Here is a 26,810-nt window from a genome sequence, read left to right as displayed (position 1 = left end):
ATGTATTAAAGCATCATTTTCAAAATTACACATAAGAAAGAAACAATGTTGCTTTGCATTGTTTATAACTCCATAATAGTCATCTTTTGAGAACGGCACCCACAAGCAAAAACAAAAGAAAACATGAGTGCACAGTGAGAAAAGAAGACTTGGCAAAATAAAACAAAACGTTAGCTCTAGAAAATACAACTTTGCAATTTTGTTTGTCCTGCTGAACACTTTTTTGCCAGGCACAACCTTCTATTTGCACAGCCCTAATAGTTAAAAAGAACGAAACAGTAACTCAGTCACGTCGGGAGCAGTGGACGGGCACTGATTAAGTTGAAGCAATGAGTGCTTGATCCCTGCTCCACGGGCAGGAATGGAAATATCATATGCCAGCCGTGACCAACTGCGAGGCTGCAAAGAAGAGTGCCAGGCAAGCCAACAAATGATAAGCAACAGGTGGCTCCATGTCCTTTTCTAAATACAACAGCGTTTTCTCAAGTGATACACAATCGCTAGCGCATGCTACTGCTCAACCCTAAAAAAGACAAAAAATAAAATAAAAGAGCAGAGGAATGTGAGAATAGATAAGAGGAGATAAAATAGATGTGGGGTTAATAGGGGATTCAGGAAGAAAAGGCAACTTGAGATTATCAGTATCAGATGGATATAGTAAATGTGTTACAATGTAAATGTATGGCTTATAAAGACCTTATGGGTTAAACAGTAAAGGGTTATTGTGTCTGAAGAGGGATTCTTGGAAGACATTTATCAAGCTTCTTCCACATTTTATCACTCTTTATAGAATTTTATTGAAGGTGTTTGTTGAGGCAGTTATCGGCTCCTCTAGTATACTGTAGCTCTGCTGACCATAAGCTGTTAGAGATCTTTATGTTCACACAGAATGGAATTGAGGACAATTGTTATAAGAATGTTTTGTAGTGGGATATCATCTTTTTTTAGAGAGAGGGTGATTCAGGTAGGGTGTTTACCTAGAGCAATAAGAGTGACATCAGAGATTCAATTTATGTTAAGTATTTGGAAAATGAGTGGGCCTACTTCCTCTCAAGACTTTGTGGTAAGGGTACAGTATAATAGGATATGTTTAAGGTCCCCTATGTCCTTCTTACAACTCCAATATAGGTCAGAATCCTATAAGCTTCAGTTAAATGGTTTGGTGGGTGTTTAATGTGCCTTGTATCTTGTTCATAGGGTACACTGGGCTAGAGGTGGGGCAGTTGTGTTCCTTGTCAAGTGTGACCACTTATTGTTCCAGTCTATTACTTGGGAGGAGGAGTCAGGACTGTCCTTTAGTATTTTTTGCCACTTTCCTTGTAAGGATTCTGTAAGTCTTAATTTTTAGGTGAGACTAAAGAGTATATTTTGGATGTAGTGTGCCCTACCTTAGTTAGATTAGTTAGGGTAACAGTGAGGTCCACTTTGTGTGGAGGTTTGTGTTTGAATAGATTGGCTTTTATTTTTATAAATTATAAAGGTCGAAAATATCGAGATTGAATTTGCTTTCAACATTGGAGAACAGAATGCACTGGATATTGTGCCGAGATCCCTAATGTGTACTATTCTTTTTACTGTCCAATTTTAGAGGAAAATATTTGTACTTTCAATTTTGAGTCTATCATTGTCCCATAAAGAGGCAAGAGTAGATTGTTTAATTGTTCTATTTAGTTTATTATCTAATTTATGGATTGCTGGAGCGGTACTATATATGATCATTGAAGAGTGCAATTATATTTTACAAAACGGTATAGAGGTGATGGGGTGTATTGGATTTTGTTCAATTATGAGAGTAATCCAGTGTATAACTTGTTTAGTTGAGTAATCATTTTGATGGCTACAATGGTCTGCAAGACTGAAACCTCAGAGTAATTTGGGTAGCCTTAGTTTCTTACGTGCTATTCTTGTTTTTTGATAGTCACAGGATGTCATTGATGAGACTGTCTATGTTTTTTATTTATTTTGGTGGGAACTGGAATAGGAGACACACTTATGAGAAAATCCATTATAGTGGGAATCACCATCTTCATGGTTTTCTTATAACACCACCAAGTAATATGTTAGGCTGACCATTTTTCCAGTAGATCTTTGATGTTTGTGTTATATTTTCTTTGTATTCTATATATTGACTCAAATCACTTACAAGCCATTTATTTAAGTATTTGATTTTTTTTTCTCCCCTTTAAGGCCAGTATTGTTGATTATAGAACTGTTACAATGGTAGTTAAGTGGGAGTATCCTCATGTTCTCATTATTAAGTATGTAGCTGGAGACCTTTGTGTATTTGTTTATTGTGTTTAAAATAGTGGGGAAAGCTGTTGCTGCCTGCTCAGTTAAGATTAGAACCTCATCTATGTATGCAACACTTTTTTGGGAGATAGTTGTGAAAGGGATTACTGCTATTTGTTTGTTTTCTTTTGGGCTAATAGGAAGTGGTTCTATTGCTAGGAGGAACAATAAGAGAGAGAAAAGGCAGCTCTGTCTCATTCCTTGTAGAAGGTTGAAGTAGCTAGATAGATGACCATCAATATTTATTCTGGCTGTGGTTGTTGTATAAGGCAAGCAATATTTTGTTATAGAAAGGCCCCAAATTAAAGGCATTTAATGTAGTTTGCAAAAAGGTCCAGGAAGCTTAATTGAATGCCCTTTCTGTGTCTAATGGCATTAGACAGGAGGGGTTATCAAGGATGTTTGCTTTTTTTATGGCATGGTTAAACAGTCTAATGTTGTCTAAACTGAACCTGCCTTTTTAAAGCCCGTTTGTGAAGGGTAAATGATTGACTTAAGTCTGCTTTTTTACATACGTCTAATCAGGGTTTCAAAATAAACAATGGCTTCTTAACAAGATGGCAGCACTGTGAAACTTAGACAGCGGTGCTTGGGGCTGGTTGAGGTAGACTATGGGAGTCCCCCCTTAACGGGAGGAAATAAAGCAAAGAGGCAATAGAGGGCCTCATGCACCTGAGAATCAAAACCTGTGAGACTGCAGGAGGACAGGTGGTATGGAGACCTTTCCAGGCACCACTGAGCAGAAGAAAATATGGTGAACACCAGTGCTGGAAACTCACAGTTCACAAGTGTGTATTACACCTCAGGATTCTGGGCATGTCAGAGAGGTGAAGGCATAGAATAAAACTACAGAGGGTTGGAAAGCACTGACCAGCATCCACAAAGCTGGAACATATACAGAAGTGACATAGTCAACACCCCACAAAAGAGAAAGGATCAGGCCAAGGACTGCAAGCTCTCCTAGCTTAGAGAAAGATCCTGGGGTGAATGAAGACAGGATGGCAGATAGAAGAGCATGAGAAGCATCCACTAAAAGGGAGAGGGAGTTGGAGGCAAGAAGTCATTAGAGGTCAACACCTCCCTAAAGTGCCAATCCTCCCTCCCACCACCTAGTGTCACTGGCAGTCCAGAATGGAAGAGCGACTGTGCACAAGCAAATGAGGGCCTACTTTGACGAGTAACACAAGGTCATGTACTGAGAACATCAAACAAAGTACTGTGGCCAGGGTACCAAATCCTGGATTTAGAAAGTGGGTCTGATGTGAACGTGGGTCTGAGAAGACAAAGGGGGTCATTACAACATTGGCAGTAAAAGGTGCTTACCGCCGTGCAGAAGACCGCCAATACACCGCTGCGACTGCGGAATTCCACCACAGCTATTATGACCCACATCTCGGAATCCGCCGAAATTCAGACACCCACACAAGTCCGCCACACCAAAGGTCAGTGATAAACTGGCGAAAACAAAACCTCCACCGTCACGCCAACTGTAACACGCCCATGCTATTACGACCCACTAATCCACGCGGCGGTCTTTCAACCACGGTATTCCATTGGCGGTACACACCGCCGCGCTCAAAATACACACACATCTCCAAAACACCGCCACATTGGACAATTCAAAATACACACCTGATACACATACAAACACCACTCCCACAAAATCAATACTATGTAAAACACACACCCACATCACCCACAAACCCCTACGACCAAAAATTCCAAAAGAAGGCCAGAGAGACACTACAGCAATAGACAACCCCACCACACAGAGGCACACAACACCATCACCCATACAACATCCACGTTCAAAACACCCCACACCACCACACATCACCACACTCATCAACACATACACCACCACATACATCACCTACACCACCTAATGTCACACCAAAGACACCCCAGGTTTTCTGAGGAGGAGCTTGGGGTCATGGGGGAGGAAATCCTACGGGTGGAGCCACAGCTATTTGGAGCACAGGTGCAGCACACCTTCATAGCCAGGAAGATGGAGCTATGGCGGCGAATCGTCGACAGGGTCAACGCTGTGGGACAGCATCCAAGAAATCAGGAGGACATCCGGAAGAGGTGGAACAACCTACAGGGAAAGGAGCATTCAGTGGTCTCCAGGCACAACATCGCGATTCAGCAGACTGGCGGCGGACCCCCACCTCCTCCCCCACAACTAACAACATGGGAGGAGCAGGTCTTGACCATCATGCATCCAGAGGGCCTCGGAGGAGTCGGTGGTGGAATGGATACTGGTAAGTCAAATCTTAACTATCATATCCCCCACCCTACCTGCAGGCTATCACACACCCCCACCCTCACCCCCTCCCCTATCACTACAACTCCTCACTAATGTACTAATAACACAAACCACACATCCCAACACCAAGCCCTGCATGACACAACTAAGCATGGACACCCAGCACTAAAGCATGCTCACTTCACATACCCATAACATCCCCCCAACCATCATCATACAAGCCCACACACAGGAATGCTTGCACTGGGGTACACGCACACCCACCCATTGCACACCATGACACACACAGATGTAATAATCATGCTCTTATACCCCTGCAGGACCACTACGTAACATCACCACACAGGAGGGTCCAGACATCTCCACTCCACCCACAGAAGAGGCCCACAGTGACGACAGCAGCTCTGGCCAACTGGATCAAGATGACCAGCCCGGACCATCGTGGGCCTCGGGACTGTCGGTTCCCCTTGCACAGGCACAGCCCAACACTGACCTTCCACCCTCTGGTAACACCAGCACAGCACCCACCCAGCGGGCCAATACCTCCGTCCCCAGGACACGTCAATCAGCGGTGTGTCCACCACTACAGGGAACCCAGGGTAACCCACCACCCCAACAACAACAGGGACCTGGAGGCAGTGGTAGTGGGCACACGGTCCAGGGGACGGAGGCACAGGAACACAGGGGAACTGGGAGGGCAGCTGTGCGACAGGGGGCGGACAGGCCAAGAGAACCCACTCTCCACGAGGCCCTCTCCTCCATCATGGGAGCCTACCACCACTCCCAGGAGACAATGGCTACGGTCCTGGCCAAGTTTCAGGAGACCCAGCGCCTGCAGGACGAACAGTATTTGGGGTTCAGGGAGGAGCTCAGAACCATCAGCTCCGCCCTGGGCACCGTCGTAGGGGGCTGAAGGACATACAAAAGACCATGAGGGACACCGTGGCACTCCAAGGGGCCCCTGACACTAGCCTGGATGATGAACTGCCCACCACCTCCGCTAGTGGACAGGAGGCACCGCCAGAGTCAGTGCCCTGGAGGGCAGCAGTATCGTCACTGGTCCGGAGACCACCGCCAGAGTCAGTGCCCTGGAGGGCAGCAGTATCGTCACTGGCCCGGAGACCACCGCCAGAGTCAGTGCCCTGGAGGGCAGCAGTATCGTCACTGGTCCGGAGACCACCGCCAGAGTCAGTGCCCTGGAGGGCAGCAGTATCGTCACAGGTCCGGAGACCACCGCCAGCGTCAGTGACCTGGAGGGCAGCAGTATCGTCACTGGTCCGGAGACCACCGCCAGCATCAGTGACCTGGAGGGCCCCGGCAGCCACAGCCCCGCTGGGCACTGAGGGACCGTAATGCCACACACCGCTGAACAGTTCAGAGACAGCAAAGGCAAGCACCGCTGAACAGGGCAAAGACCGCCATGGTGAAGACCGCTGAACAGGGCAAAGCACCGCTGAAAAGGCCAGAGACAGCAAAGGCAAGCACCGCTGAACAGGGCAAAGCACCGCCATGGTGAAGACCGCTGAACAGGGCAAAGACCGCCAAATCAAGTATCGTTAGCCCATGTGCAGCTGGGACAGTGACGGAACTGGGACCGTCACGGGGAGCGTGATGCACTCTGGGCACCAGTCCCCCTCCAGAACCAGTGGTGACCTGCATCCACTTGTGAGACTGTGGCTTTGCACTCCCCAGGATGGTACAGTGGGCAAACCACCCACTGTAGAGACTTGAGAGACTGTGGCTTTGCACTCCCCAGGATGGTACAGTGGGCAAACCACCCACTGTAGAGACTTGAGAGACTGTGGCTTTGTACTCCCCAGGATGGTACAGTGGGCACACCACCCACTGTAGAGACTTGAGAGACTGTGGCTTTGCACTCCCCAGGATACATCAATGGGCATGGAGCCCCGTCGTGGATCTGGCGTGGTGCTGTCATCCGGCTGAGGTGCCCCCCCTTCCCTTCCCCCTGAGGTACCTGTTGTATTTCTATCTGATGCCCCTGCAGTGTTCTCTCCGTTTGTGGACAGGTATCTAGTGTGGGCCCCGCCCATGCATTTTGGGCCCAGTGGTCCACGGACATTGATATGTGCATACCTGCAGTACTACTCGTGATGTATGATTTATATGTATCTGTATATATTTGGTTACTCTATTTTAATACATTCCAATGTTTGGACTGATTTCCTTTTGTCTTTGCATTCTTCCGGGGGGGTTGTGGGTTATTACTGTGCTGCTTGGAAATGCATTGGTGTGTGTGTTGTAGTGGGTGAGGGTCGGGTTGGGGGTGGGGGTGTTGCGTGTGTGTCCCCCTGATTTTTGCCTCCCCTATGTCGTAGGTGCAGTACTCACCGTTGTCTTCGGCACCTACGTTGCTGATGTTCGTAGAAGAGCAGGTAGACAAGCTGTAAAGAAATGGCTCCCTGTTGCAGTTACCCCCCACTTTTTGCCTGATACTGATGCTGACTTGACTGAGAAGTGTGCTGGGACCCTGCTAACCAGGCCCCAGCACCAGTGTTCTTTCACCTAAAATGTACAATTGTCTCCACAATTGGCACAACCCTGGCACCCAGGTAAGTCCCTTGTAACTGGTACCCCTGGTACCAAGGGCCCTGATGCCAGGGAAGGTCTCTAAGGGCTGCAGCATGTCTTATGCCACCCTAGGGACCCCTCACTCAGCACAGACACACTGCTTGCCAGCTTGTGTGTGCTGGTGGGGAGAAAATGACTAAGTCGACATGGCACTCCCCTCAGGGTGCCATGCCAACCTCACACTGCCTGTGGCATAGGTAAGTCACCCATCTAGCAGGCCTTACACCCCTAAGGCAGGGTGCACTATACCACAGATGAGGGCATAAGTACATGAGCACTATGTCCCTACAGTGTCTAAGCAAAACCTTAGACATTGTAAGTGCAGGGTAGCCATAAGAGTATATGGTCTGGGAGTCTGTCAAAAACGAACTCCACAGCTCCATAATGGCTACACTGAATACTGGGAAGTTTGGTATCAAACTTCTCAGAATAATAAACCCACACTGATGCCAGTGTTGGATTTATTAAAAAATGCACACAGAGGGCATCTTAGAGATACCCCCTGTATTTTACCCAATTGTTCAGTGCAGGACTGACTGGTCTGTGCCAGCCTGCTGCTGAGAGACGAGTTTCTGACCCCATGCGGTGAGAGCCTTTGTGCTCTCTGAGGACAGAAACAAAAGCCTGCTCTGGGTGGAGGTGCTTCACACCTCCCCCCTGCAGGAACTGTAACACCTAGCAGTGAGCTTCAAAGGCTCAGGCTTCGTGTTACAATGCCCCAGGGCACTCCAGCTAGTGGAGATGCCCGCCCCCTGGACACAGCCCCCACTTTTGGCGGCAAGTCCAGGAGAGATAATGAGAAAAACAAGGAGGAGTCACTGGCCAGTCAGGACAGCCCCTAAGGGGTCCTGAGCTGAGGTGACTCTGACTTTTAGAAATCCTCCATCTTGGTTTTGGAGGATTCCCCCAATAGGAATAGGGATGTGCCCCCCTCCCCTCAGGGAGGAGGCACAAAGAGGGTGTAGCCACCCTCAAGGACAGTAGCCATTGGCTACTGCCCTCCTAGACCTAAACACGCCCCTAAATTCAGTATTTAGGGGTTCCCCAGAACCTAGGAAATCAGATTCCTGCAACCTAAGAAGAAGAGGACTGCTAAGCTGAAAAACCCTGCAGAAGAAGACGGAGACACCAACTGCTTTGGCCCCAGCTCTACTGGCCTGTCTCCCCCCCTTCGCAAGAAAACTGCTCCAGCGACTGCTCTAAAAGGACCAAGAAACTCCTGAGAACAGCGGCCCTGTTCACCCAAGACTGCAACTTTGTTTCCAAAGAAGCAACTTAAAGACAACTGCATTTCCCACCAGAAGCGTGAGACTTGCAACTCTGCACCCGACGGCCCCGGCTCGACTTGTGGAGAAACAACACTTCAGGGAGGACTCCCCGGTGACTCCGAGACTGTGAGTAACCAAAGTTGTCCCCCCTGAGCCCCCACAGCGACGCCTGCAGAGGGAATCTCGAGGCTCCCCCTGACCGCGACTGCCTGACTCCCAGATCCCGACGCCTGGAAAAGACCCTGCACCCGCAGCCCCCAGGACCTGAAAGATCGGAACTCCAGTGCAGGAGTGACCCCCAGGAGGCCCTCTCCCTTACCCAGGTGGTGGCTATCCCGAGGAGCCCCCCCCTTGCCTGCCTGCATCGCTGAAGAGACCCCTTGGTCTCCCATTGATTCCAATTGAAAACCCGACGTGTGTTTGCACACTGCACCCGGCCGCCCCCGTGCTGCTGAGGGTGTACTTTCTGTGCTAACTTGTGTCCCCCCCGGTGCCCTACAAAACCCCCCTGGTCTGCTGGCAGACTGGAACCGGGGCACCCCCTTCTCCATTGAAGCCTATGTGTTTTGGGCACCACTTTGAACTCTGCACCTGACCGGCCCTGAGCTGCTGGTGTGGTAACTTTGGGGTTGCTCTGAACCCCCAACGGTGGGCTACCTTGGACCCAAACTTGAACCCCGTAGGTGGTTTACTTACCTGCAAGAACTAACAATTACTTACCTCCCCTAGGAACTGTGAAAAGTGCACTGTCTAGTTTTAAAATAGCTATATGTGTTTTATTTGAAAAGTATATATGCTATTGTGATTATTCCAAGTTCCGAAAGTACTTACCTGCAATACCTTTCATGCAAAATATTACATGTAGAATTTGAACCAGTGGTTCTTAAAATAAACTAAGGAAATATATTTTTCTATACAAAAACCTATTGGCCTGGAATTGTCTCTGAGTGTGTGTTCCTCATTTATTGCCTGTGTGTATGTACAACAAATGCTTAACACTACTCCTTTGATAAGCCTACTGCTCGACCACACTACCACAAAATAGAGCATTAGTATTATCTCTTTTTGCCACTATCTTACCTCTAAGGGGAACCCTTGGACTCTGTGCATACTATTCCTTACTTTGAAATAGTGCATACAGAGCCAACTTCCTACACAAGCGCAGGGAGTATTTGGAGTTCGGGCTCCATGGTGGCCTCCTTCCTCGTGGCGTGCGTTAAGGTGAGTGTTTTCCCATTGCAAAAGCTGTTTCCGCCATGTTTTTATCCACGGTGAATCCGCCCCGGAAAAGGTGGCGGATTGGCAGGTTGTAATACTGTGGGCGGTACATTGTCTTCCGCCTGTCTGTTGGCGGTGACCGCCGCGCTGCTTGTCTGTACCGCCGTGGCGGTCGGAGTTTTAAAGTGGCTGTCTATGTTGGCGGTTTGCGCCGCGGTCAAAATTCCCTTTTTTGGTCCACCGGCCTGTTTGCGGTATTACCGCAGCTTTAACACCGTCCGTCAGGGTTGTAATGACCCCCAAAGTGTGGACTGTATGGACATATTTAATGAGAGCAGTCAGCCACAGTGGAATGTGTACAGTAGGTGCTAATGGAGAAGTGTGGCTCAGTGGAGAAGTGTGGCTCAATGGTTAGAGCTGCAGACCCTGAAGCAGAGATCTGGCTCAAGACCAGGGTTCAAGTCCCGCTTCGGCAGGTCTTGGGCTCAATTCCCCTTGACCAGATAATTCTCGCCTCGGCGCCTAATCTAATTCATGGGTCCCACTCTGCAACTCTGGGCAATAGCTTGCTTAATCTCCATAACGGCCCCAACAGCGCTTGGATGCCTGGCTTCACCCTGGGGGTGCTCAGGAGTGGGCGCCTCACAGGGAAAAGCCAGGAGGGGTTCCATAGCGGTATGAGTACAGTGCCTTGAGACCCTAACGGGTGAGTAGTGCGCTATACAAATGCTAATTTACATTTTTTTACATTTACAATGGGCGTAAGGAATAAACTGTAGAACAGCAGTTTCAGATAACCTTAGGTGTGGACAGTTTGAAGAATAGGGGAAAAAGCAAGAACTCATTGGAGAAGATAGGTATGCAGATAGGAGTTCCTCATACCCGATCAAGGGCCTAGATTTGAGTGATGGCCTCGTCATGCCCGAAATAAACATAACCCCCAATGATGGAGACTTGATAATATATCAGCTAAACTCTTATACCACAAGAGCAAAGGATATAGCATTTGAGATGGCAACAAGGCAGGTAGGTGACTCGAAAGCCTCAAACAGAGACTGGAATCCTTAAAAAGTCAACAAGAGGCAAATGAAGCAACACAGCATCTTAGACAAACATCTATAGCTTATTTGGTATCTTTAAATTAGTCTTTTTATTTGATTTTCAACAGGTGCATACCAGATCCAGAAAAAAAATACAGGACAGTATTTCACAACAGCACTGGAATAAGAAGGGGAGAAACAGCAATCCCCCCAAACCACCCACAGACACATAAACACATCTGTAATCATGAGTCCAGAATAAACCAGGATAGGCAGGTTCTTTATTTGAAGTATCCCATCCACGCAGATACAGCCAACAGCTCTCTCCAACTCCAACAGCTCTCTTCAACCCCAGCCTGAGGAATAGAATCCCCTTACATTCTACAGTCCATATGATGTAATACATTCCAGCTACCACAACATCCTCTTGTATGTCAACACTTGGTCTCCTTCCCATCTCGTAGGCATCTCCATCCTTCTGCCCCATAATAATCAATACTATACAGTCTACATCGCACTCTAGTGGAGCCATAGCCCACAATGCTCTACACAGTTAACAAGTGGTACGCCATCCAGGTACCCCAGACCCTCCTGAACTTTCGTGGGCAGCCTCTATTTTCTCATGTTACCTTTTCTGCCATCATAAATCCATCCATCCCTCTTCTCCACGTGTCCACCGCGGGGATAGTTCTGATCCCCAAAGATGAACCACATACCTCTTAGCCTCCACCAGCCCTAGGCTGCAGAATATAAGCCTGGCCCAGAGTAAGTCAACATCATTGGGGATACCCAATAGAATACATTTGGGGTCAAGTAGGATCTGCTTGTGGAGTGTCCCGGCATGAAGCCGGATTGGTCCATATGTACTAGGGGGATGATAGGCGCGCTGCTAAAACTGTGACCAAAACGTTCACCTCCACATTAAGGAGAGAAATCGGTCTATATGAGGACACTTTCGGCCTTCCTTCTATACAAATTACCACTATCACTGGCTTTCTCAAACCTGGAGGGAGAGTTCCTTCGTTTCTCGCCTCCAGGAACATATTTAGGAGATGGGGAGCCAAGATATCTCTAAGTGTTCTGACAAACTCCGCTGGAAATCCGTTAGGGCCTAGGGCTTTCCCCGGAGCATAGCTTCGTCATGGCTGCCTTAATTTCCTCCAAGGTGATGTCCCCTTCTAACACACCACGGGCCTCCGCATCCAGGACTGGGATGGCTATATTTTGTAGGTACTCCCTAATCTGATGAGCCTCCTGTAAAGGGCGTGCCTGATACAAATCCCAATAGTAACCGGCAAAGGTCTCAGCAACTTTCTTATCTGGGGAAACCTTGACTCCCTCTGGTGTCACAACATCATCTACCCACCTCACATCCATCTCCTCCTTTCCCAGCCAAGCGAATAGTTTCCCAGCTTTATCCACTGTGTCGTATAGCGTGTGTTGGAAGGTGTGTAGTCGCATTCTGCTTTCATTCTCTGCCGCTTCCCTGCATCCTGCCCTAACAAGCTCCAGTTGGCAAAGTGCGGAAGGGGCGGGAGACCTTAAGTTGCTTTCTTTCTCTTTCATGCCACTAGGTTCTGAGTGCTGTCTCAGACCACTGTCTTGTACGCCTCCCAGAGCACCACCGGAGGGAGACTCGACAGATCCCTGGTTTTCCCAGAAATATAATTCCGTGTCCACTTGGGCCACCTCCCAGTCTTACAAATCCCAAGCCCCCAGCCTCCATTTCCAGACACCTTCCTCCCAATCGTGACCATCAAAGGAGAGTGCTCAGACAAACCCCTGGCCAGGTATTCCGCCCAATGGATAGTCCCTACCGCTCCTGCTCGGGAGAAAATATAGTCCAATCTTGAAAAAACCCGGTGGGCCCCGGGAAAGTAGGAGTATTTCCAGTCAATGGGATGGGCACGTCACCACAGGTCTGACAGTCCCAATGCTGCCTCAAAGCGATACAATGGAGTATGGCGGGTAGCTCCTCCAGACACCCCAGAGTGGTCCTGATGCATCTCTATTATGTCATTAAAATAACCCCACCACATGGAGCGTGGTGTCCGCCTCTAGTAGGATCTCTGCTATCTTCTCTAGTAAGGGAGCCTGGAGTCTTGGTGGGGCATAAGTGCTCAAGAACAATACTTCACATTTACCCCAAAGCCTCTGCAACCCCACATTTCTACCCGCTGGGTCTCTTCACTGACTTGTGAGGTGAAAGGGCGGGGACCTACGGATAAAATTCACTACTCCCCTAGAACCAGAGGTAAAGCCAGCATGTGCCAGCATAACATAAGGCCCCCTGACCAGGAATTGACACCTGTGCCCTTAAGATGCGTCTCCTGTAGCAAAAAAACATCAGGGTATATCCTTTTAATGTATTACAACACCAAACCATGCTTAACCCTATCTCCAAACCCATTTACATTCCAGGATAGCCTATTTGGTCTCTTAAACTAAAGGAGGTGATATTGGTAAGGACATCAACTTGGCATGGGATGCTCATCTAGATAGACTCACATGAGAAGTGGGCATTTTCAGTTTGACAACTAAAGGCCTTGAGAAAATGTTTGGAAAAGAGGGCTTGGATGCTGCCTGGCAAACTGTGCATCCCTAGATTAGAGATTTCTCTTTCAAATAATACACACTCAAAACATATTAATGCACAGATTATATCTTGATTTTGCATGGGTTAAAATGTAAACTTCATAGAGTCGACACAGGAGACATATCCATCTCGGGCTATGACCACATGGAGGTCAAATTGCAGAGCGACTCAAAACCCCAAATGGAGTGTGAGTGGGGAGCTACAGAAGGAAGAATGAATACAGACTAACCAAATTCTTTAAGTTTGATCTAGATAAAGACATATCATCCATGACTAATTGGAAGGCTTTCAAGGCCATAAGCATTGGCAGGGTTTGCCATAGCTCTTTCAAAATGGGCAAGGAGAAAAAAGACGTTATTGAAAAATAACCTTCCAAGTGAATTGAAAGATGCCAGATAAGCAGGAGGGTACAAAAACCACTGCAATATGGTAATCACAACAAATCCTGCTGAGTTGGCTCTCCTTAATCTGGGACAAACCATTGATCAAAAGGGTAATAAAATAGGTACACTGTTTGTGAGAAGAATAAGGCTACAAGGAGAAAACCAATACATTGCATTGGTGAAAACCTCAAATGGTACCTGGGCATCTAAGGAGAATGGGAAGTAATCTGCATTCTGATGATTCTTTGAGGGCCTGCCTAGTTGAGGACAGGAAGTTGTGGAAGCAATAAAGTTCTATGAGAAGATCGTGGCATGTCCACTCTTCTTTCCAGTGGTGTCGAGGAGTCAGAGAAGTCCATAGAAACTGCAGAGATTCTGAGAGCAGTGAAAGATATGCATCCTGGATAAACCAAAAAGCCAGATTGGCTCATTACCCTATTTTACAAAATAATTCTTCCCAGCTGGAAAGCATCTTGCATCTTTATTTAACTTCTTAACACAGCAAGAAGGCATGACCCCCTATGAGTGGCAAACATTAGTTTTAGTTGTAGGTCAGGAAAGAACATTGAGGAGTGCTCCTGCTATCAACCAATTGCATCATTTAACATAGTTGCCAAAATCTAGAATAGGATGGTAAACCATCTCATAGATGCTGATGAGAGGTTTTAGCACGAACAGATGGGTGAGTGAGAATGTGAGACATCCACTTGCAACTGACTCTGTGAAAATGGTAAATTACAAGACAATCCTGCTCCCTTATTAAGCATTGATAACAAAAAGGCACTTGACTGAGTCAGCTAGAGGTTCTTCAAGACTGTTATAGTGCAAATATGTACTAAAATGAACAAGTTGATTTTATGAGACTATAGGGCCAAATAAGACTACAGTCAATTAACTATTTCCTGCAAAAGGACAGAAGAATGGAGAGAAGGGGTCACCATTCCTTTATGTCCTGTTGGTGGAACTGTTGGCTTTTGGGTTACACAGTTGCACTCTGGTAGCCTCAAAAGGGTAGAGCTTCATAGGATTTACCTGCTTGCTCATATTGTTCAGCTTATGCTGGCATATCCTGAAGCAACAATCCCCACTGTATTAGACATCACAGACGTTTTAGAAAAGGTGTGAGGCTTCAGCTCAGAGTCAATAGACAATACTGATAAATACTCAACATAATGTGAAAGATGCAATGACTAGAATAAGATCTCAATGTCACTTTCATGGGTAACGACATCCATTATGTACCTAGGCATGCTCTTTACAAGAAAATTAGGGGGATTGTGTGGGGCCAGGACTCCACAGGCAGATACAAGAAAAACTGAGACTGTGGTGCCTTATGTTTATTTCATGGTTGAGTTGCATTAATGTGACCAGAATGAACATATTGCAGGGGCTCATGTGTATTCTCCAGTCCTTCCACGTACTGAATGCAGAGGTGACACTAAAGGCCTTGCAAGGTGAACTCATGTCGCTTATATGGGCAGGTAGAAGCCCAAGAGTCAGTAAAAAATATTTATGGTGCAGAGAGAGCGGGGGAGGGGCCTGGCATGTCCACATATGATGACATACTACAAAGCTGCTTTTCTTAGAAGTCGTAGTTGAGTGGTCTGGGGTACACTGAGAAGAAATGGATCCTAAGGGGCCACACAGTATTGGAAAGACCAGTGTGAGATCTGATACAGTTAGCAAAACACAATACCAGAATGTATACAAAGCTACTCCATTGGAAACCGTTTTAGCGCTGTGGGATAGAGTGATGATAGTGCTAACATCCTATACCTCACCAAATATTCCAATCCACTTTGGTGCAAACTTAACCCCGACCATGCAAGGGGCTTGTTTTAGGCAATGGCAGTAGGGGGGCTGCTGGGCCCTTTCAAAAGGTGAAAACGTTTGAGGATTGGAAGGGAAAGTGGGGTGTAGAACTGGATTTATTACACTATCTACAGCGAATATACTGGCTGTTACGTCCCAAGAAAGGCGAGGGGGGGCTTTAAGAGACCTAGGGCCTGATTACAACTTTGGAGAATGTGTTAATCCGTCCCAAATGTGACGGATATACCACCAGCCATATTACGAGTTCCATAGGATATAATGGACTCGTAATACGGCTGGTGGAATATCCGTCACTTTTGGGACGGATTAACACCTTCCTCCAAAGTTGTAATCAGGCCCCTAACTTTTATGGAAAGGTGCAGGAGATGGCAGATAAAAAATATTCCCTCTTGCACACATAGTGAGAGTGGCTGGTACTCACGGTGTTCTGAAAGGAGACCCTGAGTCATATCCTGGGGCTTCCTGTACCTGAGGACCCTGGGATGTTACTGCATGGCTTTCCTCATCAGACGTTATAATACATCTGTTCATCAGACAAAGCACTAATGTGGCAAAATCTGGGGGCTGTGAGAATGCTAACAGCTTTACATTCTAAGAAGAACCCTCTCCTGGGAGTTCAAACCCCAGTAATTTATTGAACCCCAAGATTTCAATCACCCCAAAATTTACCTCTGACTGCTCAGCTCCAGCACCCTAGATCTTGAGATATGAGTCACCACCGTCCACAACATCAGCCCCAACACAATTAGTGGAGTAAATCAAATAGTGACTGGGTCCACTAAATAACTGAGTTCCAGAGCAACACAAACTTCGAGTTTTATTATGAAAAATCTCAATATAGGCAAAATAGAGAAATTCAGAAAGAAAGGGCCATGAAGGCTCAGGTACGGAGTACATAGTAAGGAATTAAAAATTAAATCAAGTCCAATAAACAGCAAAACGACATAAAGACAGGATTCTTAATGGAATAGGAAGTCTCCCAATAATCAGAGAGGGTTCCATGGGGAAAACAAAAGTCTTATTAAATTATAACTGTCAGATGCACATGAACACTGACAGCATCTCTAGTAGGAAAGGAAAAGTCTCCACACCCACTCCCAAATCCAGGGATTCTTTTACAGATTTTACACATAAGCAACGAGTAATACTGCAGATTCATCATGACATGAGTAGAGATAGCATATATTAGACAAAACAGAAGTGAGATCCTCATAAAAAATATTATAACACTAACTTTTTTCTTTGGTAGTCAGGAATCTCCCATTAGCTTCTACAGCAACAGCAGTCTTAACATGTAAAATACAATACGCAACCTTTTCAAACAAAGACCCAGACACTAGTGTGCTAGTAAGCCTGCAACGGACCTTCCAGCTGAAGTGTCCTTCAGAAAGATATATCAGGAACACAATGAAAGCTTGTTCACAAACCATGCTCTCTAGGGAAAATACCCAATTGTGTACTATGCATGGAGGAAACTGTGGAGAGAGAAGACACGCAGGGGACATTAACTGGGAAGGATGAAAGGGCAGGAGCAAGATGAACAGAACAAGAGAAACTAGATCTGTCTTAATAAAATGATGCCTCTATGAAAACGTGGCATAACTAAATTATACTAATAAACACACTTCTGAGCCTAATACTTAAATCCTTTCATGTGCAACATCATTAATTCCTTAGTTACAAATATGTTCATCATGAAAAAGCATCATCATGAAAATCATTTATAAGTACAAATTATTTGCTACCTAAAATTGTACATTACATTTTGTTTTAACACCAACACAGTCAATTTAAAATCTGTATAAACTTCTAGTGAACAACAAGCTCAATCATGATCTTATTTAATCTGAAAAGTCGCTGTCCAAGTTCTGGAAATCTTTGCTTACACATATATCCCGAATGGAAAATCTTTGATTTACATTGTCTGGGATGCGAGCAGTACAACTCCTTGATTAGGACTGAAGATATGAAACAGGCTTTTGTGTGTGGAAGAACAATAACTCTGACAATGAAGTGGCATTAGCAGCTACTTATGGCCGGATATGTATTATCTTGTGCGTGAGACGGAGCAGATTCAAGGCTGTTAGTGTATTTTTGTACACTTTCCTCTCTATCTGTGGCCATGCATAAATGCTGAACGTTAACAATGAAACTGCACTTAAGCAGTTGAGCTGGTCCATATGTAAGACTCCCAAAAGGTTTTTAGGTTTTCCTAAGTAACACTGACAACGTATACTGTTATAGCCATACAATTGTACAGCACTTCAGCCCATGACCTGATCTTTTTAATGTGAAGCAAAAAGTATACACAAATAAGCATACAGAGTTTGATCTGGCTTATCCAGAGGCATAGCACAAAATGGCGAATTTCCCTTACAAAGGCTGGTGAAGGCCATTTTAGAATTTCATTTAGGCAGTCTGACTGACGCATACACAAAGGTCTTGGGCTGAGGTTCTCCACCTATACGGGTGGAAGCCATCTGCAGAGGTCAGTGAGCAAATGCTAATTTTACGTCTTTTGATTGGGTTATGCAAATTCTCTGAATGCTGGGTCCCCAAATTGTTACATGCAGTAGCTGTACAGTAGGTGTTTCAGTACTCGTAAGGAACCCTAATTAAGAACACACAGAAACCTGCGCAGGCAAACAGCTGTTTGAGAAACTCTACCATCAATATCTGCCAAACAAAAAATACATACTGGTGTACACAAAAAACGGTCTGTCTGCCAGATTCACCCCACACTGATGTAAAAGCAATAAAAGCCAGCCTCGATAAGACATTTCTGCATTCATTCACTTAAGGCAGTGAAAAAGAGGCAGGATCTTCTCTAGCCTGATCCTACGACAGTTGAATAACATACCTAAAGGACTGGTAATACTAGGGTCAATAAACAAATTTAGAACCTGCAATGTTCATGTTTTCATGGGAGTACAATCAGAAAAATGTAATTGTTCATCAAATGATGTCACAACAAAAGTGACAGGTGGCCATTCCGTGTCGCACCTCTTAGAGTAGATCTCTTCACCGCTTCTGTTCACAACCCTTACCATGGATGTCCCACCGTACCATTTTAGGAAATTGGAATGAGCTCCAGGGCTGCCACTGTTGGTAGTTTCATCTTGAGACTGATTTTTAGGGAAGCCCACACTCCTTTTCATTTAGACCGTATTTTCTGCGGTTACAAGCAGTTAGGCATAAACAAATGAGTGGCTTAATTAATTAAACCGATTGGTTCCTATTATCTGCTGGTACTTGATTGTGGGGAATCTAACTCTGGGATGAGGCAAGTTCATTGAACGTCTGAGAAATGTATAGCTTGATAGATACTACCTTAGTCAACATGCACTCAGGCAGGGTCTCCCAAAACTGCATATTTGGGGCAAAGTGTGGACTCTGTGTGGACTCCCCTAGTGACAGCCTGAAAATAGGGTGCGGACTCCCTCAAAATGCCAGCATTGGGTTGGGGAGGGGACTCTCCATAATAGCATACAGGAATCAGGACTTACTCTAGAAGAGGATTGGTCAGGAGGAGTGGGGAAATCAACTGGAATGGATGAAAATATGTTGTGTTGGAAGGGGGTGACAGTCTATGAGTTCATCCCTTAACCTTTGATGTAACGCCATACATGGGATAATTGTATTCCCACATAAGACCAACAATATGAAAAGCATGAAATGACAAGAAGGATTGGCATTTTAAGAAACCAAAAAAACGGTTAAGGCGTGTGTCTCTAGAGAGTGACGGTACCACTATTATGACCCATGTAAATACTTCAAACAAAGTAAATCGGCCCACAAATACATACAAGACACGGAAACAAAATGAGGAAAAATGGAAATGCAAGGCAATAAAACGTAGAAAACAACCGCTGTTTTATCAAGTATTAACATGGTTCGATTCAGTAGTATCATTACTGTAATGCCTCCTGCATAACTCTAGTTTTTAGGTGGTGCAAAATCAAGATAACCTCTTAGCAAAATAGGTTTTGTTTCTTAATGTTCTCTACGCCTTATTTTGTACTCACTTTTGCTTCCAGTGGGCTTGCTCTGAGCAGCATCCCGATTCCCTCGATCTTTTGAAGCCTCTCCTGGCATCATACTTTTCTTGTTCTTATTTCTACTATTCTCAGTGTTTTCGGGAGCAACCACCTCAGCCTGCTTGACCTCGAAATCCTCTGAGAGTTGGGGCATGCCTGGCTTGACTCCTTGATATGCCAAGGACTGCCAATGTCGTTTGGTGTACACAGTACCTTCGGTAAGCTCTTTCCAGCTGTAGTTCAGCACGTTCACTAGGCCCTGGGGGAACACCAGCTCATAGCGTGCAAAGAGAAGTAGCATCTTGCTCAGTTCATAGAGAATAGAGGGGGCAGCGTATTTATATTCATCGAAGGGGTTCATCTGCAGATCATCATCACCTGGGACTGGTGCTGTAGGAGCAGGCTTGGGGTGACAGTCCTCTGTGGCATGCCTTAAGGTAGTAGAATTATCTATTTCAGGAAGAACTGGGTACTTCTCCCTTCGCACTCCATCTTCTTTCACCTGCGACGCCTCACCTTTTTCCCCGGTTGCGCCTACGCTGATAGACTTTCTTCTTTTGCTAAGGCTGAAAAACACAGAGAACATGAACATTTCACTTTATTTCAAAGCACCTATGCATGATATAAAATGTGAAGCAGACCTTTTTGTTCTTTCATTTTTTAACTGTGCTTAGGTAAAGTTTATCATGTTCATTTGATATAAATGCTTATTTATCCCAGCCAACTAAGCCTTGTCAAGCTTTGCTGACATGAGACAGTCCCCTGCCTATCTTTCTCAAATCCCCACGTCTCCTTACTTGTGTGCACTAGGCAAGGGATTTGAAAAGAATAAGACATGAGGCCATACTTGCTAACATTTTGAGTTGTGGTTGCACCATTTTTGTGGCACAGTCGTGGCACAAAATGCCAGAAAATATTTACAAAGCCTTGCAAGGGGCAATTTACACCACCTTGCGTGGCTTTGTAAAGAAATGTACAGCAAGGCAGCACCTTGAGCTGAGTTGCATTACATTTAATTCTGGAAGGCATTCCATGGGTGGAGCAACGCACGTTCCTGTATATCCACCCTCGGATTTCATGATTTACAAATGTTTATAATCCTGGATTGCAGCAAATTGCAACGCCCCCCCAGAGGATGATGTAACGAGGAGAAACATCTTTTTTCTCCTCATTATTTCATCTTTCTATGTGTGCTGCACTCTGAAACACACATAGAAAGGGGGAAAGGTCCCGAGTGATTGTGGTTGTGCAGGAAGGTATTGCTTCCTGCACAAAAAATTCTGCTTGTAACCCAGGCATCCATGCACCATGGTGGAAGTGTGCCTATGTAGTTGGCAGGCTGTCTGAAGTGCCCCAGCACTATGAGAGAGCCGAAATGCACTGTATCTTAGTAGATACGTTGCATTTTACTCTCTCCCTTTCACTCAACACAGCCCAGAAAGTTGCCTTGCTGCACTGTGGTGCGTGAAAGATTAGTAAATACAACCTATAGTGTTTTGGGGCTGTATGAGTACATCAACCATCATGGTCAAACACAAAGTAAAGAGGGCACTGCCACTTGTATTGAGAGGAGGGCTCATTCATTGGAAGACCTTCCACTCACTGATCTTTATAGGCCTAAGAAAACAAGGGTAAGCCCAACCATGCTATTGACTAACACAGTACCAGAACAGAGGGAGAGCGTTTTTAAGGGGGAGGGGGGCATTCATATCCATATGTTTCAGCATCTTCAAATTCCTAGTGCATAGCTGCTGGAGACCTGGAGTCATCCCTGAATGCCACCCTTTTCCTTTACAGGCGTCAGGACTGTACACCATTCTCAAGGAATGTGCAATTCCTGACTTGTAAGAGAGATAATAACCATTTGTTGTTAATGCATTCCTACATTGGGATTAAGGAAGAACCATTTGGTCTAATGAAAATAAAATTCTATTTCTCTGAAGGGATTGTAAGTAGAACAGCGTGATTCTTTCGTTTGTGACATTGTTTCCATTGTTTCTTTATGATGAGTCTAGCAACCGGACTCTGGAGATTGAAGCATGAAACTCAATTCTATGGCAGGACCAGAAGCATGGATTACGCTTTACTTTCTTTGTTTTTATTAACCGCAGCCAACATTAACGCAATAACAGACTTCATTTCCCGTAACACTCAGGGAAAAAGTTCCAGTTCAAACAATAAACAACCAGTCAGGAGGTGACCGGACCCTCTATAGTCCTATGCCTCTGTTGTTGCCTTCTCTTTTTTCTCTGCTTGGCAGCCAGGTCAAGTGCCTCCGACCTCTGGGCCTTTTATTCCTTATTTATGTATTCTAGATTTATGGATGTTTGGTATTTGCCTTAATTACACTTGATTTTCAGTTTGCTCATACGCGGCTTCGGAAACACTTATCGCAACTCCGCGGCCACTGTCAGTTCTTTCCGTGTTGCACTTCAGCATCTGTGGCCATTGCGGTGTCGGCCTCCTGCCACTAGAGGCCACAGCATTCGCACTTTGCGTGCGTCTCACTGCTCCCGACTGACGCACTCACTGCAAATCTATTCCTTCAGCGCAGTCATCTGGGACCAGGTGCGTGTACTTGTCCCCCCACGCCTTCTACGCCCCCAAGAGGGTCGGTACTGTGTGCGTCCCCACGCACTGTCTGCAGTGCAATTCCGACCCAGGCAAGCCCGTTTTGCCTGAGTCTGGAGTTGGCTACACCCCTGGAGGTCTGCAATAATTAGCACTTCAAATTTGGACACCAGCCCAGGCGTTCCCCCATGACAAGTAGTGGCCATCTGGTGTCTAGTAGGGCCTGTACCCTGTTCCTGGCCCCTTGGGCCCCACTGAAAGTCTGGGGAAAACTCCAATGCCTTGTTACCTCTTTTAGCTGGGCCCTACCTCAGAGTTGTGGTCCCTAATCAAATATTTATCCGGTTACAGGTTCTAAGCTTCTGGTCAGCATGATGATGTGGAGGAGTCTTACATGGAGAAGGACACAACTACGTACCTCCCCATTGACTACCACTTTTGTGAGGTGATGGACGCCTCTATTACAAAAGCAGTGCCCCTCCCCCGGAGAAGACACAGCTGAAGTATGTTGAACGCTGCTTCAAACACCTCCCCTGGAGGAAAGCTGATCTAGGCACTTCGCCACTTTGACCCCCCGGGGCCCCGTCCAACCCCCGCCGCTGCTCAAACGCAAAAGCGACACCCTTTCTTGCATTGATTTAGATGCATTTGATAAACTGGCGAGCGCCTTCTTGGATAGATAGCACTCTGAACCCCTAGATGCTTTGGAGCTAGGCACTTTGAGTCTTTTATCCCCAGTGACTCCCCACTCTCCCAAACCCTCCTCGCCTCCTCACGACCCTGATTCTCCCTCAGGCTTGGATGGTGAACAGAAGCAGAACTCCCTTCCTTGGCACCCTTCTCCCCAGTCCCCAGGGGGCCCGGCAAATAACGTTACCCAAGATATCTCGAACATGCTAGATCTGGACGTCTGCGACACCCCCGTTCTTTGGAATGGGTTCCCGCAGTCAAGGTTGCGACTTATGTCACGGGTCAGCTTCGCAACCCGTTGGACAAAGAAGTCCGTAAAAGCCTTCGGGCAGAGTGCCCTCGCCATTCATTGGAGGACAAGGTTGCCCTCACTCCCGACATCAATGAACGCATGGCCACTTTCCTGGGGAAATATATGAAAGACCCCAAGAAGGGGTTCGACCATTCTTGGTGGGCTTGCCAGGACAAGCCTTTGAACCTGTAGGGCCCCTGACCAGAATCCTGGACATGGCAGAGGATGTTAAAGCATCAGGGGTCCTCATTACTCCCAAGGTCCTCTCAGGCTGGGCCAATGGTCCATTATTCTACAAGGGAATGCGAACTATACTATTTTCAATGAGTGACATTGTTCACTCCTTATCAAAATTGATCCTAAACTGGGGGATCTGGCAACATCGGAAGAGGTCCCTGTGGCCCAAGGGGGTTGGTTGGTGACCCTTTCATCAGGGAATTAGGTAAATTTGTCCAAACCTTCAACTCCCTTGACAAGGCTCAGGTATCTGTAAAACGCATCTTGACGCTTCAGGTTTTCTCCAGGGCTGGTCGAGGTAGGGTGAGCTTAGCTAGCCTCACTAACTACCCAGCCTCCTCCAGGGGAACAGATCTCAAGAAGGATCGGTACCAGGATGCCTCCAGATTTGGCAACTTCTACCCCACATGGAGTTACCCCAGGCACAGAAGGGCGAGAGGAGGACGACGGGACGGCCCTGCCCAGCGATCCAATACAAGTGAGCGTTCAGAACCTCCCTTGTGAGGGTCTGAGGGGCAGGCTGCACTGTTTCTTCCACAAATAGCAGACTCGCACTTCAGATGCCTGGGTCCTCCAAAATGTGCAGAGGTTCCACATAGAATTTTACGGCTTTCCTTATCAGAAAAGAACACTGGTCCCCTTGTTTTTTTCCCTGGAGCATGCCTCTCTGGTGTACAAGGAGGTCCTCGACCTCACAGTTCCTATCTTCCCTCCTCACCGCCACTTCCTCCAATTCCATTGATGGAGTGATACCTTCAAATTCACTGCCCTTCCTTTCAGTCTGTCCTCCGCTCCTTGGTGTTTCACCAAGTTGATGCTTCCGGTGGTGAAGTTCCTAATAGCACGGGGCATCCATCTCTTCATTTACCTGCACGACATCCTCCTCATGGATCAATGCCCCTCTTGCATAATTTGCAAATTGGGATCTCCCTACTGGAGTCCCTAGGTTTTGTGATAAATCAACAGAAGTCAGCCCTCACTCCGGCTCAGTCACCGGAATTCCTGGGTTTTGTGGTTGACTCAGTACAGGCCACACTCAGCCTCCCATCCAGGAAGATGACCAAAATCAAACACGAGCTATGTAGGCTGGTACTCCGACACTCCACCTCCTGCGCCAGCTAGCAAGGGTGGTTGGCCTCCAGTCATCCTCGATTCAGGTGATCTTCCCAGGACCCCTGCATTACCAGGCTCTTCAATGGTTGAAGGCTTCCCACCTCAGGAGAGGAATGACCTACTCACAAGTGGTTCCCTCTGTCAGAGGACACTCGAATGGAGCTTCAGTGGTGGTTGACTCACATGGAGGCCTGAAATGGGCAAGCGATCTTCAGCTCCCTTCCAGATCTGGTCAAAGAGTCCGATGTCTGGGGAACAGTGTGGAGATTCTCCACCAGAAAAAGTTGGTCCACTTAAGAACGTTCAGTACATATCAATTGTAAAGAACTCTTAGCGGGTTCTTTCACAGTCCATTGTTAGACCAGGGAAAAGACCCGATGCTGCATCCTTCTCAAAATGGACAACTTGGCGGCAGTCCCTTACATAAGCCATCTGGGGGGACTCGATCCAAGAACTCAGCAAATCTGGCTGGCAACTTTTTGGAATATTGTCTGCAGGATAAGATCTCCGTTTCAGTAGGTATTCTACCGGTGGTTGCCAACCAGATAGTCGACTGGCACTGTCGCAACCTCAGAAACGAGAGCCTGTGGCATCTACACACATTGGTCTTTCAACTCCTTCGCAAAAGGTGGGCCCATTCCCTGTGGGTCTCTTTGCCTCCCGTCAGATCCCTAATTTCTTCAGCTGGCATCTGGGCCTGGAGGCATCGGCCATGGACACTTTCCTCCAGAACTGGCAACTGGAGCGCTGCTAATTCTGGTGACCCTGATGAGGATATCTCAAGCCTGGTTTCCAGTTCTTCTGGAACTTTTATGGGATTCTCCAACCCCTCTACTCCTGTTTCCGGGTCTCTTCTAGGATCTGGAAGGAAATCCTCATCCCATGGTATTGGAGAACTCTCTGGCGCTTGTGGCATGGAGGATTACAGGAGATGCTTGGAAGTCCAAGGACTTTCAGGACAGGCTGCACACCTGCTTTCCAGGCACGGGTGAACAGCACTACCAAGCGTTACAGGTCAACATGGTCTAGATGGCTGGGCTGGTGTAGTACAAGACACTTGGATCCCGTGGGGGAGGACATTGTCCACATCCTGAATTTCCTCCTCTCCTTGTATTCGGAGGGCCTGGCATATAAAACCATCAATACTTTCAGATCTGCTATTTAGGCAGGCCATGCCCTTGTAGACAGGTAGGCAAGCATCCCTTGGAGCATAAGCTGCTACGAGGCATCCGCCTTTCCATTCCGCTGAAACCCAGGTATTTTGTCCTATGGGATGTAAACAAGGCCCTCAATTTGTTTCATTCCTGGCCATCTAATAGATTCCTATCAGGCAAACAACTCTCTGCTAAGCTGGCCTTTCTTCTCTGCCTGATTTCTTGCCGGCGTGTATCAAACGTCAGAGCCCTGGATCAATGGGAAGAGTATTTACCCCAGAAGGGGTTTCTTTCCATATTTCTAGGCGTACAAAAGGCAATTATAGACTGGTTAATTACCCTTCTTTTTCAGATTCCCCAAGGTTTAATGTGGTAAGATGCATCCAAGCTTTTGAAGTCATGACAGAGGATATACTTCCCCATGGGGAGCACCAACTGCTCATTGCTTTAAGCAAGCCATTTAGAGTGGTCTCTTCCCTTACAATTGCCCGATGGGTCCATTGGGCCAAGCAGGAAGTGAGCATTGACACAAAAATGGGGCAAATTCTGCCAGATAGGCTATGGCCTCTAAGGCATTCTCATTCGGAGCCCGTCTCGAAGGTATTCTTAATGTTGCGGACTGGTCTTTCGACTCTACCTTTAATAGGTTTTATTCTAAGCCAGTTCCCAGTATTGCCTCGCTGGTTGTGAATAAGTTTTAAACCAACGTAATCCTCACCTCCGGTCCTGCCATAGAATGAAAAATATCCTAGTTTACATATTGGAAAGTTTCAAATCTTTTAAGGACACGGAGATGAGGATTAATCCACCCGATTTTCTCCCTCCAGTGTGGAATAACTTGTTGATACAGTTAAGTATGGATCTTATTTCCAGTTGCACATCCTAATATTTTCCAGGGTGGGAGAGTTCTCCAAATTGCATGAATAACGTCATTGTTTGGTACCAGTGGCTTCAGGGCCCCAGGTTCATACACTTTTTGTTTAATTACTCCTTAGGTTCTGAAGGAGCGAAGCTGGAGTAAAAGGAATAATCGATGTCTACACTCACAGGAAGAAGGAGGAGGCAACAACAGAGGAATAGGACTATAAAGGGTGCAGTCACCTCCTGACTGGTTGTTTATTATTTAACTGTGACTTTTTTCCTGAGTGTTATGGGAAATGAAGTCTGTTATTGTGCCAATGTTGGCTGCTGTAATAAAAACGAAAAAAGTAAAGCATAATCCTCGCCTCTG

The 26,810-nt window shown here is 46.5% G+C and overlaps 1 protein-coding gene across 1 annotated transcript in view; it reads right to left on the bottom strand.

Moving 5' to 3' along the window:
- LOC138288560 (uncharacterized) overlaps window positions 1–26,810 on the bottom strand; it is a 91,033-nt gene that overhangs the window by 32,123 nt on the left and 32,100 nt on the right. Inside the window, exon 4 of the mRNA XM_069230079.1 lies at window positions 19,511–20,088. Within this exon, the coding sequence (XP_069086180.1) occupies window positions 19,511–20,088 (578 nt within the window). The remainder of the gene's footprint in view (window positions 1–19,510; window positions 20,089–26,810) is intronic.

The sequence above is a fragment of the Pleurodeles waltl genome, chromosome 4_1, assembly GCF_031143425.1.
Source record: "Pleurodeles waltl isolate 20211129_DDA chromosome 4_1, aPleWal1.hap1.20221129, whole genome shotgun sequence".
Classification (NCBI taxonomy): Eukaryota; Metazoa; Chordata; class Amphibia; order Caudata; family Salamandridae; genus Pleurodeles; species Pleurodeles waltl.
Note: the sequence above shows the minus strand (reverse complement) of the source record. Positions and strands in the feature narration are given on the sequence as shown.